This window comes from Danio rerio, chromosome 7 (genome assembly GCF_052040795.2).
Source record: "Danio rerio strain M-AB ecotype USA chromosome 7, GRCz13ab, whole genome shotgun sequence".
Classification (NCBI taxonomy): Eukaryota; Metazoa; Chordata; class Actinopteri; order Cypriniformes; family Danionidae; genus Danio; species Danio rerio.
The window spans coordinates 55,699,930-55,712,868 of NC_141027.1; the positions used below are offsets into that span (position 1 = coordinate 55,699,930).

At 36.1% G+C, this 12,939-nt stretch overlaps 1 protein-coding gene across 1 annotated transcript in view; it reads right to left on the bottom strand.

The window, feature by feature from the left end:
* piezo1 (piezo type mechanosensitive ion channel component 1 (Er blood group)) overlaps window positions 1-12,939 on the bottom strand; it is a 197,037-nt gene that overhangs the window by 106,708 nt on the left and 77,390 nt on the right. Inside the window, exon 3 of the mRNA XM_087261899.1 lies at window positions 2,600-2,722. Within this exon, the coding sequence (XP_087118025.1) occupies window positions 2,600-2,722 (123 nt within the window). The remainder of the gene's footprint in view (window positions 1-2,599; window positions 2,723-12,939) is intronic.

Here is a 12,939-nt window from a genome sequence, read left to right on the forward strand (position 1 = left end):
GTGGCAGAACCCTGACAACACCTGCCTTATTTAGTTCAGTTGAATCGAACTGTAGTTCACACTAAGGCTCAATCCCAATTACCCCTTCCCCTTGGCACTTGAAACAGAGTGTGAAGGTGAAGGGCTTAAAATTTTACCACTAAGAAATGGGGCACCACAACATCATCGGCACACCTCATTATGTTATCGCAAGCTTTAACTACATATGAGATTGACAATGGCGACTGCTAGTTATGCCAGTTGCATAATTTTGTGGTATATATCTCCAGGAAATCACTGAATGCAACAATTTCATGTTATCATAACGATCTAATGTGGCAATAAGCTCATAACTGTACTGTGTGTTTACACCATGGTCATATTTATCTAAACACACAAAAACAACAGTAACATTATAACAGACACTGTAGAAAACTCCCAGCCACTAGGCTTTTCTGACAGGGTACTCCAGTTTCATCCAGTGACAGATGTGGAAGTACTGTATGTTGTGGGACTACTACATGAGTTATTATTATGGATTAAAGATAGCGAAATTAAGCGGGTTTTAAAATAGTTTTTTTTTTTTAACATGATGATTAAAAACAAACGGTGTTATGAAAGTATTAAAACATATGTTTGTTTGTCAAAAAATTTAATAATAATGACAAAAAAATACTAATTTGTGCATCTCTTGACCTCTATGTACAGCCATGCTGCCTTGCAGATGGTGCATTCTGCAAAATTTTTATACCCCTTGGTTTGGAGTGTGGTCCTGGAAAAAACATTTTAAGGGCTATCTATCCCTTCCCCTTAGCCCTATGCCTTCAAGCTAAAAAGAATAGGGACACACCTACCCCTTCATGTAAACGTGCAAAATAAGGGGAATGAGAAAGAGGAAGGGCTAAGGGGTAGAATTGGGCCTAAAAGTGGACCAAACATGTGTATAGAGTCACAGAATTATGCTACAATGTACCATTTGTTGCTCCTGGTCTAGATTAAATGATCTTAACCAAAGGTGTTAAAGCATTCTCAAATGTTCAACAAGAAGATCACCTGTGCATTTTTCTCATAAGTTGGCTTTTATGTCCCAATATTACTATAAACACAAATTACTACAAATCCCCTTGTAATTCACTTAACCTTTCCTAACTTTAATAAAGATTATTTTAGGTTCAAGTGATATTTGTAAGGAAATTGGTCCCAAGCCAAGTATAATTTGTAATGAATAAAGTACCATTTGCCATTAAAAAGTTCAAAATTGACTGAAGAAAATTAGTAATGAATTTTGAAAATCTCAGATTTGGTGCAAAATCAATATCTCCATGAATATCTGGTTTTCAATAACCCAGCCCAACTGGAAAAGACGTCTGTGCTCTTTGTGTTGCTGCACCTAGAAAAGTTAAGTATTGAACATTGGTGTGTAACTGATTTATGTCACACACTTCAATTATATCTCAAATTTTGTACAACCACAAATCACAAAAGATTGTGACAGTATGAACAATGCAAATAAAAAAGTAAATAGTCTTTGACTATTTAATAAACACATATTCCAATTTTGGTTCTTGCAACACATTTCATAAAAAATGTTGGGGCAGAAAAAAATTAGGGCTAGCAATTAGGAAAATTGGTTAAATAATGTTGTGGTTTAAAACAGGTGACGTCAACAGGTTATTGTGATTTGATCTGGTACAAAAGCTCAAAAGATCAAGGTGCTCCAGGATTGGCCAGCTCAGACATGAACATTATTGAGCATGTCTGGGTAAGATGAACAAAGAGGGAATGAAGATGAATCTAAAGAATACTAATGAATCTTGGGAGTCCTGCAAAAATGCTTTCTTTACCGTTCCAGATGACTTTATTAATCAGTCATTTGAGTCATTGCAGTGATGTATGGATGCAGTCGTACAAGCTCATGGGAGTCATACAAAATATTCATTCTTTTTTCACAGCACCATGACATTATTTCTTTTAAGTGATAAGACTTTTGTCTAACCAAAGACAGATCTTACTGTCCTAATGAAAAATTAATAATCAAGGCATATTTAGCTAAAATAAGCATAATCTAGAGGCTTTTGTCTTTCATATAAGCCACTTCTGTTGCCAATTGACCAACTGGAAGTCAAGTTATTATTTCTTGTTCCTAAAACTTGGATAGGCGACAAGACTTTTGTCAGGTAATGTATGCAAATGTCTATTTCCCCCTTTTTTTCTTTAGCAGTACAATACTAAAGAAGATCTTATCAGCTTATACAATATTCCTTGAAGAATTATAAACTGTATCTGACCATTTGAGAGTCAAAAAAAAACAAAAACAAAAAAACACATACAGACGAAACTAAATGAATACCTGTGGTACCTGACAACACACTGAGGTCTTATGAAATGAACTGACCATCTGTGCAACGAAACGGAACATTATTTACAACAAAATCATCTCGAAACCACAGCTTCTATAAACAGTGCTGAACATGTTTACGACTGCCTGGAGTGCAAGCTTTCTAAAACATAATGGCATGCAGACACAAATGCACATATGACTCTGTTTGTCATTAGCTCTGTTTCCATGCACCCGATTTTTATGTTGCATAATTCTTGATTGTGTATGGGTCAAACTTACAGTTGTGTCCCAGTGCATCATCAAGGCTTGGGATGGTATACAGGCAGATCTGAAAGGTAACGTGTCCCAAGATGAAAATCAGACTGGTGCTGAAGAGTGCCTTGATGTAACATCCAGTATGTCCTGTGGAAAGAAAAACACATAGAATGAAGTTGAAGGATTTGGTATAGATCATAAAAAACACAATGATCAATGTTTACAGAAACTGCCATTTTCATTCATAAACTACCCTATTTTAACATTAAATTAGTTTTAACCTGATATTTTTAATAATAAAAATCCTAATATTAAAAGTCCATGGACACAGTTAGTGTCAGCTAAACTCTGTTGCCATAACAATAGTTTAATAACAGGCCTTGCAGAAACTCTCGTAATATTTAATTGCAACATTTACATTGTTGCCACCCAAAAATGGGATTTCTAACTTTTTTCCAACAACGCAGCAGTATAAGAGCAAAGAAAGCACATGTGCGAGTGTTTAACTTTTGTGAGAATTGGGAAAATGCAACGCAGGCCCAGTTATTCTAATCATGGCAGGACTGTCAAAATAAGCAGCTGAAAAAAAATCTGCTAACGCATGCACAAACCCTTCACTACAGCAACACATGGTCACTGTTAAGCTAAATTTACCTTAAAGAGAGCTATGACTTTGCAGCAATAGTTTTCAAGCTCATTTGAGCTGAACTCACGCCCATGCACATGTATCGACAGTGTGTAGAATCATTAGAAGCTCAAAGGATTTCTTTCATACAGTTAAAAGCACACCACTTATAAAACATAAACTGAAGAATACATACATACTGAGTACTAGTGTGGCACAGTGAAGCTTTTTAGAATCTGGGTAATTATTGGTGTTTAATTTGAAAAGACGTCTGTGCTCTTTGTGTTGCTGCACCTAGAAAAGTTAAGTATTGAACATTGGTGTGTAACTCATTAATGTCGCACACTTCAATTATATCTCAAATTTTGTACAACCACAAATCACAAAAGATTGTGACAGTATGGACAATGCAAATAAAAAAGTAAATAGTCTTTGACTTGTATTTCATTGAATGATTTGTATTATTATTATTTTTATTTTTTTCCAAAATAAACACATATTCCAATTTTGGTTCTTGCAACACATTTCATAAAAAATGTTGGGGCAGAAAAAAAAAAGGGCTAGCAATTAGGAAAATTGGTTAAATAATGTTGTGGTTTAAAACAGGTGACGTCAACAGGTTATTGTGATTTGTTCTGGTACAAAAGCAGTATCTAAGAAAGCTCTAGACCTTTATGACCAGTTTGCTAACAAATATGAGAGAAAATTATTGAAATGTTTAAAAACAAAGCCCCTCAAAGAAAAATAGGAAGATGTTTGAATATTTCACCAAATATTTTCAAAAAGTATTTGTTGTATTGTCTGCAAAGAAATACAAGTGAAAGTAAATTTAGAAATCACTACTTTTTTTTATTTGCGTTTTCCATACTGTTATAGCTTTTCTGATTTAGGGATGGGGTGCCATTTACACAACTGCATTTTCAATTTAAATCATTTTCATTTTTGGTGTTTTTATTGCGTTTCAGAAAAATGGTCTTCATCCACACTATACAGTGTAAACCTTATGATACATGACCATATCATGTTCCACCAGGCAAGCAAGTATATTGCCGGCATTCCTACTTGCCATCTACCAGTTGCATATTGGTCATATGAGAGACAAATTAGGGATACATACGCAATGGTCCAGTCAAAGAGTAACTGTGGACAGTCGCACATCCATTTTCAAAACTTGGAGCTTCAGTCCGTGTAGCTGTAGTTTAGTTTAGGTAACTTTGGGTACTTGCCAACAACTACAAGTAAAAGATTCCTGTATTTCACACAGAATTATCCTTTATTTTAGAGATATTCCCATTTAAATGCTTTTTTGCTTTGTACAGCAGGTGTAATTAGTGTTATTAGTTACATTTCTATAAAAAGATTTAAAAATAATTTATTTGCAAAACTGGAAAATTGCATAAAGTCTCCACAGTTTCTATCGACAAAATCAAAGAGAACAAAATCCTCACTTCCTGATTAAAAAAGTCAGGAAGTAAAAAAGTAAAACGGAATTTGCTGAGGTAGGAGCTGCATGAATCTTTTCTTTATTTAATAAATTACTGGGTGGCGTTTGTGTGATACACAGAGCACAGATGTTCTTGACAGTTCTGGGGGTCATTATTAATATGATAACACTAATACTGAAATGGTTGAGGCGTTTTAGATTGACCAAAATAACGTTTCAGATGTTTTACAGTGTGCTCAGCCTGCTGGTTTGTCCATTCACACACTTTTTTATCACATGATTTCTTTTAACAAAATCCCATGACTTTTTTAATATTCATCCTGGAATTTCTTAGGTAAAAGTGTTTCCATTGTAGTTTAAGTGCATCTTTTCCAATAGAATAAAACGTTTATCCTACTCAATTATGCACATTTTCAAAATGTATGCGCATATTGGCGCTTCCATCAACCATTTTTTATGCGTGTATCCAAAATGCACATAAAAATAGTTGGATGGAAACATAGCACCAGTCAAGAAAAGTAAAAACAGGATTCTGCTTAACAAACCACATAATTCATATAATTTCATAATCCACACATTCATGTCACACTAAAGTTAAGTAATAATAGTAGTAATAATGCTTTAGTAAGCATTATGTGTAGGAAGAGAGAAAAACGAAAGTTGCACAGTCGACAATTACACCCTGAAATGAGCACCACCTGAGGTCTGTGGTTAGGTCTTACTGTAAAACACTGATGGAATGTACCACCACATAATGTAACCTGTAAAATTTTACTAGACAGACAGCAGATGAGTGACGCTTTCAAGTAGTTCTGCCAAACGCAAACTCTTCTGTTTTCAGTAAATAGGGGCTGTTTACACCTGGTGAACTCATGTGTTTTGTCTGATCGGATAGATATTTGATTTGTGAAAATGATTCCTTTTACATATGGCCACAAACTGTATATTTGTCTCTGCTAAACGGATTTAAATCTGAGTGATAGTATACCATTTTCTAATATACTGGTATACTGCATACGAACCTCATTTTGGCTGGATTTTGTTCAATTTCACATTTTTTAGGTTCGATTTTTTTCTTAAAGTGTCAAATACACCACTTTGTTTCACCTGTTAATAAAAAGGCTTTGAACTTCACTTATACTCCAGTAATCAATCAGCAGTCAGGCTCTGCGATTCATATTAGGCTAAATGAAAGATCTATTTCTGTCGTACAGATACGAACAATTTATCAGGCAAAACTCAAAAGGATTTACATTAATTTGTGTATAAGCTACTCTCAAAAAGTCAAATCTCTGTGCCCTTTGTGAATGAACAAAAAAACTATTTGCTATTATTTAATATTTCCTATATTTTCACAGAGAAATGATACAGGTGCAAGCTGCGTCTCTGTTCTTAACGCTGACATTTGACATTATTTTAACATTTTAATTTGATGATTTTACAGTGATAAAAAATTTAATAAAATGAAACAAACATCACAAACTGCTATCATTGCTTAATAAATTTGCTCTGTTATATCAGACGGTCATATAGTCCATAACACGCTCTTTCACATGTTTATTTATTTGTTTTATTTATATTTTGGGAGGAACACAATTTGCATATGTGGATTCAACAACATGATGCGTTTAGACCCGTCCAGTTTCATATGGAATGTGTTCCAGTCCTCCATCTGAAGTGGTCTGAACAAGGGCTGCACGATATTTGTAAAACAATGACTTGTAATATTTAGATTTTCTACCATATACATTGCAATATGAATATAACTTCACAAGATGACTTGAGTAACTCTATTTGGAAAGAATTTGTAATTTTACATTATATAGGATGATTTTTTAGAAGAGTGCTGCATCTGAATAAAATCACCCGCTTCGAATGTTATCACTCGATTGAATGGACGTTATCAGTGGTCATCAGCTGATAGATATGGGCTAGTAGGGGCCTTTTTTGCCTACTAGTAGGCTCAGAAGGCAGTTCTCATCTATCCACATGGTTAATCAGCTCTGCTAATAGAGTCCAGATCCCGATCTGTTTTTACATTACTGTGACGGGTGGGTTTAGGGTTTGGGTAGACGTTAATAAAATACAATTAATGGGAAATTTAATAAATAATATTAATAGTTCTTGTTAACTTCCGACTGCAGCCGTATGTGATCTATAGCTGATTAACCATGTGGATGGATGATACAGCCTTCTGAGCCTACTATACTGGCCATATCGATCAGTGATAACCACTGATAACATTCAAATCAGCTGCATACAATTTACAAAATTATACAAAACTATACAAAATAGCAAAGCACAGACAATAACATTGGAACAAAGATAACGGATTTTACAACAAAGTAAAAGATTTGTCAGCAGCTAGCTCTCTGCAACTCTCACATGCAATATGACTGCAGCCGAATCATCCAGGTGGATGCTACACACAGGTGGTGGATGAGGGGATTTCCCCCAAAATTGTGTAAACAATTGAGAGTCCAGAAAAGCGCTAAATCAGGGGTTCTCAAACTCGGTCCTGGAGGTCTGGTGTCCTGCAGATTTTAGCTCCAACTTGCCTCATAGATGCAATGATGTTTCAAGAAAGCTTAGTAAGACCCTAATTTGCTAGCCCATGTGTGTCTGATTGGGGTTGGAGCTAAAACCTGCAGGACACCGGACCTCCAGGACCGAGATTGAGAACCCCTGCACTATATAAACGTAAAAAAAAAAAAATTATTATTATTATTCATTCATTCGTTCATTTTCTTTTAGGCTTTGTCCCTTTATTAATCTGGGCTCACCACAGCGGAATGATCCCCCAACTTATCCAGCATAAGCTTTTTACGCAGCGGATGCCCTTCCGGCCAAAACCCATCACTGGGAAACATCCATACACTCCCATTCCCACACATACACTATGGACAATTTAGCCTACCAAATTCACCTGTACCACATGTCTTTGGACTGTGGGGGAAACTGGAGCACCCAGAGGAAACTCCACACAGAAACGCCAACTGACCCAGCCGAGGCTCGAACCAGTGACCTTCTTGCTGTGAGGCAACATCACTACCTATTGCGCTGCCATGTCGCCCTTATCATTATTATTATTATTATAAAATTAACTAAAGAGCACTTCATACACTGTACAACCCAATAAGTTAAGGCAACTCAAACCATTTGAGGAAAGTGATTGCTACAAACCATTTGAGTTAAAAAAACTAATTTATATGAGTACTGTGAACTTACTCCATTTAAGTTGAAGTTATGAGTTATTCAATTAACTCAATACCTTCAACACTGATTTCAAAACTCTTTTCAAATGAGTAGAATGGACTCAGTCAATTTTGATTTAACTACATTCATTTCATTTGATAAAGTGCACTCTTGCAATGTAGTTTTCTGTGATGTCTAACAGCATTGAGATTCAGAAGTGCAATAAGTAAATGTAAATTAACACTATATAATCTTCATTGTAAAAATAAAGGCATTTATCTTTAGCAAAATGGAAAACTTTATAATTTATTGTGCCCAAATGCCGTAAATTAGCTTTAAAAATACATTAAAAATAAAATCTTTCACACTATAGCAACCTATTAGATTAGGTCATGTTATATTAATCCCAACATGACACTGCAGATTCTGAGATGTGACCATTGTAGATTAGTACATTGAAATATTGATGCTGAAAAGATATATTGTGCAGCCTTAGTCTGAGCGGTCAGATTTATATCCATCTCGAATTCTTGTTAACAGCATTTACACCTGCCTTCTTCACAACTGGATAGCTATCTGATCAGAAAAAAAACACATGAAGTGACAAGGTGCCATAAACAGTGCCATACTGTACCTCAGAACGGATAAGATATTCTGGCTAGACGAGGTGAGTGAGGACACCTGGTAAGAATGAGCACTCTAAACACACAGAGAGCCCTCCGCCACGCTTTATTTGCCTTTCCAGTTTGTCTTGGCATTTTTTCTGGTTTGTTTCCGATGAGATTCAATGAAAGGGCACTTCAGCGCTCGCTGCAGATAGCAGTAGAGCTGTTTACCTCCAACCTGTTACACTCTACAGCGGGACTGTGAAATCTGTGGGGCCATTATAAGATTTTCCACTGAAGGAAATGACGAATGCCTTGTGTTTTGACACGTGTAGCTGTGATTGTTTTAACAAGAATCGGGGCTCTAGAGCATTTGATGCTGCTCCATAGACCCCAAAATGGTGTAGTGTTACTGAATTACAACGGAAAGAATAACAGCCTGTTTTACCAAGGGATTTTACACATCAGCTGTGGGATATTTGCAGTCAATTTAGAAGATTATCCTGTAGTTACACACACTATTTATGTTGGGATAATGCTACAGTATAATACAAAGATGATTAGATTTTTAGTGCAGGGTAAAAATATCTATCTATATCTGTTTATATTTGGTCACCAAAGTAAAAGCATTTACAGGATTATTTTCACATCTGCCTCATTTGTCATATTTTGGAACTGCTGGGGATTTCTCTAACAATTCATTTATACATATTTCAATACACCAACAGCACACCACACCAGAAAATTTATATACGATTACGTAATTGAGGTGACTCTTCGACTAATTAAAATAACTTGCATTTTAGGGATGCAGATTTTGGCCGGTACCAGTAACTAGACTAATAAATATTCATTCATTTATTTACCTTCGGCTTAGTCTTGATTTAAGAAAGCCACCAAAGCGGAATGAATGGCCAACTGTTCCAGCATATGTTTTACACAGTGGATGCCCCTTCCAGCCACAACCCAGTATTAGAAAAAACCCAAACACACTCATACACATGCACTACAGCCAAATTAGCTTATTTATTTTACCTGTAGCACAACTTTCTTTATATATATATATATATATATATATATATATATATATATATATATATATATATATATATATATATATATATATATATTAGCGCTGTCAAAATTAACGCGTTAACGCATGCGATTAATTTTAAATAATTAACGCGTTAAAAAAAATTAACGCAATTAACGCAGTGGCAGTTTTTTTTTACTTCCTGTTGTGGTGGACGTGTGTTCAACATGCAAAAAATGTGGATAAGACCAAGGAAGCACTTTTTAAAGGCAAGTTTCAGTATAAAACAATTAGTCGCATCACCAGGCTCTCCAAAGTTTCATGCAATTTCGGGTGTTTCATTTTTAACTTTCGACTTCTGTTGTAAGTTGATACTGCATGGCGAACAGAAAAAAAATCCTCTGCATTTCGTGATGTGGTGTTCCTTTAAGGTAAGGTTCCTTTTAAGGCTACACGGTAGAATTTTAATAAGAGTATTATTTTAATCATATTAAAATCTGAGTATTGGTGTCTTATGTGAATGTACTCAGAACGTCTCTAGTGAAGTCGCGAGCTGTCAAAGACAGGGCATTACTCTGCCTTTCAGCATGAGCCTCCAAGTTTAGCGTGTTTCCTCATTAAACGCAATGAAAGCGTATGCTTTGCGTTGTTGTGTCAGAATCCTTGTGAAATACAGTAATACTTTAGGACGCTTAGTTTAAGCAAATTTGATGAACGTAATGATGCGTGTGTTGAATCTGAGGGGAGTCGCTCCAGTATGGAAGGCCGTTGGGGCCAAAACATCTGCAGCGCGTTGTGTGTCTGTGTGTGTGTCTGTGTCAGGCCCTTTGTGTCAGTATTTAACGACTGGTTTGCGAGAAATTATCATTCATTTGCGGGCATTTGGGAGTCTCTGTGCACTTGCGGGATACTCCTAGGCTTAGCAACTGGATGAATGTAAAGGAGGATTAAGCAAAATTGTTTCTACTCTATAACTAATGTTCTCAACTCACAGCAATAAAACTTTAAAATGAGTGTAACAGTTTGTATTCTATAGTTTATTATTATAATTTTTCATTTTCCATGTATTTATCATTTCCTGTATTTTGGCATTTTTTTGCAGTCCACTTAGAATCCAACATGGAAATCAATGTTTTCTTTATTGGCATTGATTGTTTTGAAATTTAAATGTCATTAACATGCCTGTGTTTTAATTTCTGTAATAAATATGGCTGTCAAGCCAGGATCTTGATGGTTTATTGTGGGCATGTTGTTTACATGAAGAAATCTGTGTTACAAGTTAAACAAAAATTCTATTAAACACTTAAATTTTGAATTAAAATATCTTTTTGTCTTGCTTTTACATTCATTTTACATTTAAATAGCCAAAATTACAAGTTTCAGTATTTTACATTTTTTTAAAAAGGTGTGATTAATTTGTTAAAAATTTTTTAATCGATTGACAGCACTAATATATATATATATATGCATATGCTGGTTGTTCAAACTACTCATTTAAAATTAGCTAAATCAACATAATTCTTGAGGGTTTTTTGGACAAATTAATTGTTTTATGGTCAATCCAAAAAAAAAAAAAAAGTTGTTTAAAGCAATTAATCTTAGGACAATGTAAAGGAATTGTGCGGAAGCCAGTGTAGTAAGTATTGTATGATGCAGACAACAGACAAAAATACTCTTACAAGAAAGAGCCATTAATAAACCATGTGAATCATCTTTAAATCCAAGATGAAGCTAATATTTCAGGAAATGTTATATGCTAGTTAATGTAACCACAATATAAAAACAAATAATGCTTCAAGATGATAAACTGCTCTTCTCGGGAGAATCACAAGCTTCCTGTGGTTAAGGAAGTGAATGTTGGAAATAGAGAGCAGCTTACATAAGTCTCTGCTGAGGGTTGATCTGGAGCGCTGACCCTGGCATTGGGGGAGCACGTGGCAGACACACCCCAGAGAGAGATGCATAGCGCCAGGAAACCATGTGGAAAGTCTCTTCACCCTCACATACCATGTGCATTTGTGTGGAAAACTTGGAACAGCACAGTTAGTATTAATAAAACCATATTAAACTGTTTAAAATATAAGTAAATAAGTAAGTACATAGGTAAATATGTAGGAAAATATAGTGCAATAAAATAAAAACAAAATAAGAATAAAATAGAATAAAATAAATAAAACAGAATAAAATAAAATAAAATTAATATGAATTAATTAAATACTTAATTTAAAAAAATCAATACAATGAATTAATTAATAAAAATTAAATTAACTTAAATCAAATAGAATAAAATAAAATAAATTAAAATAAAATAATAAAATCAAATTAAATATTTTGACCACGACTGAGAATGTGGTCGGGGGATGGAAGGAATACTTTGAGGATCTCCTTAACCCCATCGACATGTCTTTCGGTGAGGAAACAAAGACTGGGGATGCAGGGGTGGACCCATCCCCCAAGCTGAAGTCACTAAGATAGTTTGCAAGCTCAGTAGTGGCAAAGCTAGCTGGGGTGGATGAGATTCACTCTGTGTATCTTAGGTCTCTGGATGTTGTGGGGCTGTCGTGGCTGACATGTCTTTACAACATCGCATGGAGGTCAGGGACAGTACCTCTGGACTGGGCAACTGGGGTGGTGGTTCCCATTTTTAAGAAGGGGGACCGAAGGGTGTGCTCCAACTGTAGGGGGATCTCACTCCTCAGCCACCCGGGAAAAGTCTATGCCAGAGTACTGGAGAGGAGGATCCGGCCAAAGGTTGAATCTAGGATCCAGGAGGAACAATGTGGTTTTCGTCCGAGCCGTGTTACATTGGACCAGCTCTATACCCGCACCAGGGTGCTCGAGGGTTCATGGGAGTATGCTCAACCAGTCCATATGTGTTTTGTGAATTTGGAGAAGGCATTCGATCATGTCCCTCATAGCATTCTGTGGAGGGTGCTGTGGGAGTATGGGGTCAGAGGCGCTTTGTTAAGGGCTTTCTTGTCCCTATATGAACAAAGTAGGAGTCTGGTTCGTATTGCCGGCAATAAGTCAGATCTGTTCCCAGTGCATGTTGGACTCCGGCAGGGCTGCCTCTTAAATTTTATGGACAGAATTTCAAGGCGCAGCCTTGGGCTGGAGGGGGCCCGGTTCAGGGACCACAGGATTTCATCTCTGTTATTCACAGACTATGTTGTTCCATTGGCTTCATCGAACATGGATCTTTAGCATGCATTGGGGTGGTTTGTTGCCGAGTGTGACGCGGTTGAGATGAAAATCAGCACCTCCAAGTCCGACACCATTGTGCTCCACCGGAAAAAAGGTGGTTTGCCATCTACAGGTTGGAGGAAAGTCCTTACCACAGGTGGAGGATTTTAAGTATCCCAGGATTTTGTTCACGAGTAAAGGAAAGATGGAACGTGAGATTGACAGGCGGATTGGGGCGGCGGCAGCAGTAATGCGGTTGATGTACCGGTCCGTTGTGGT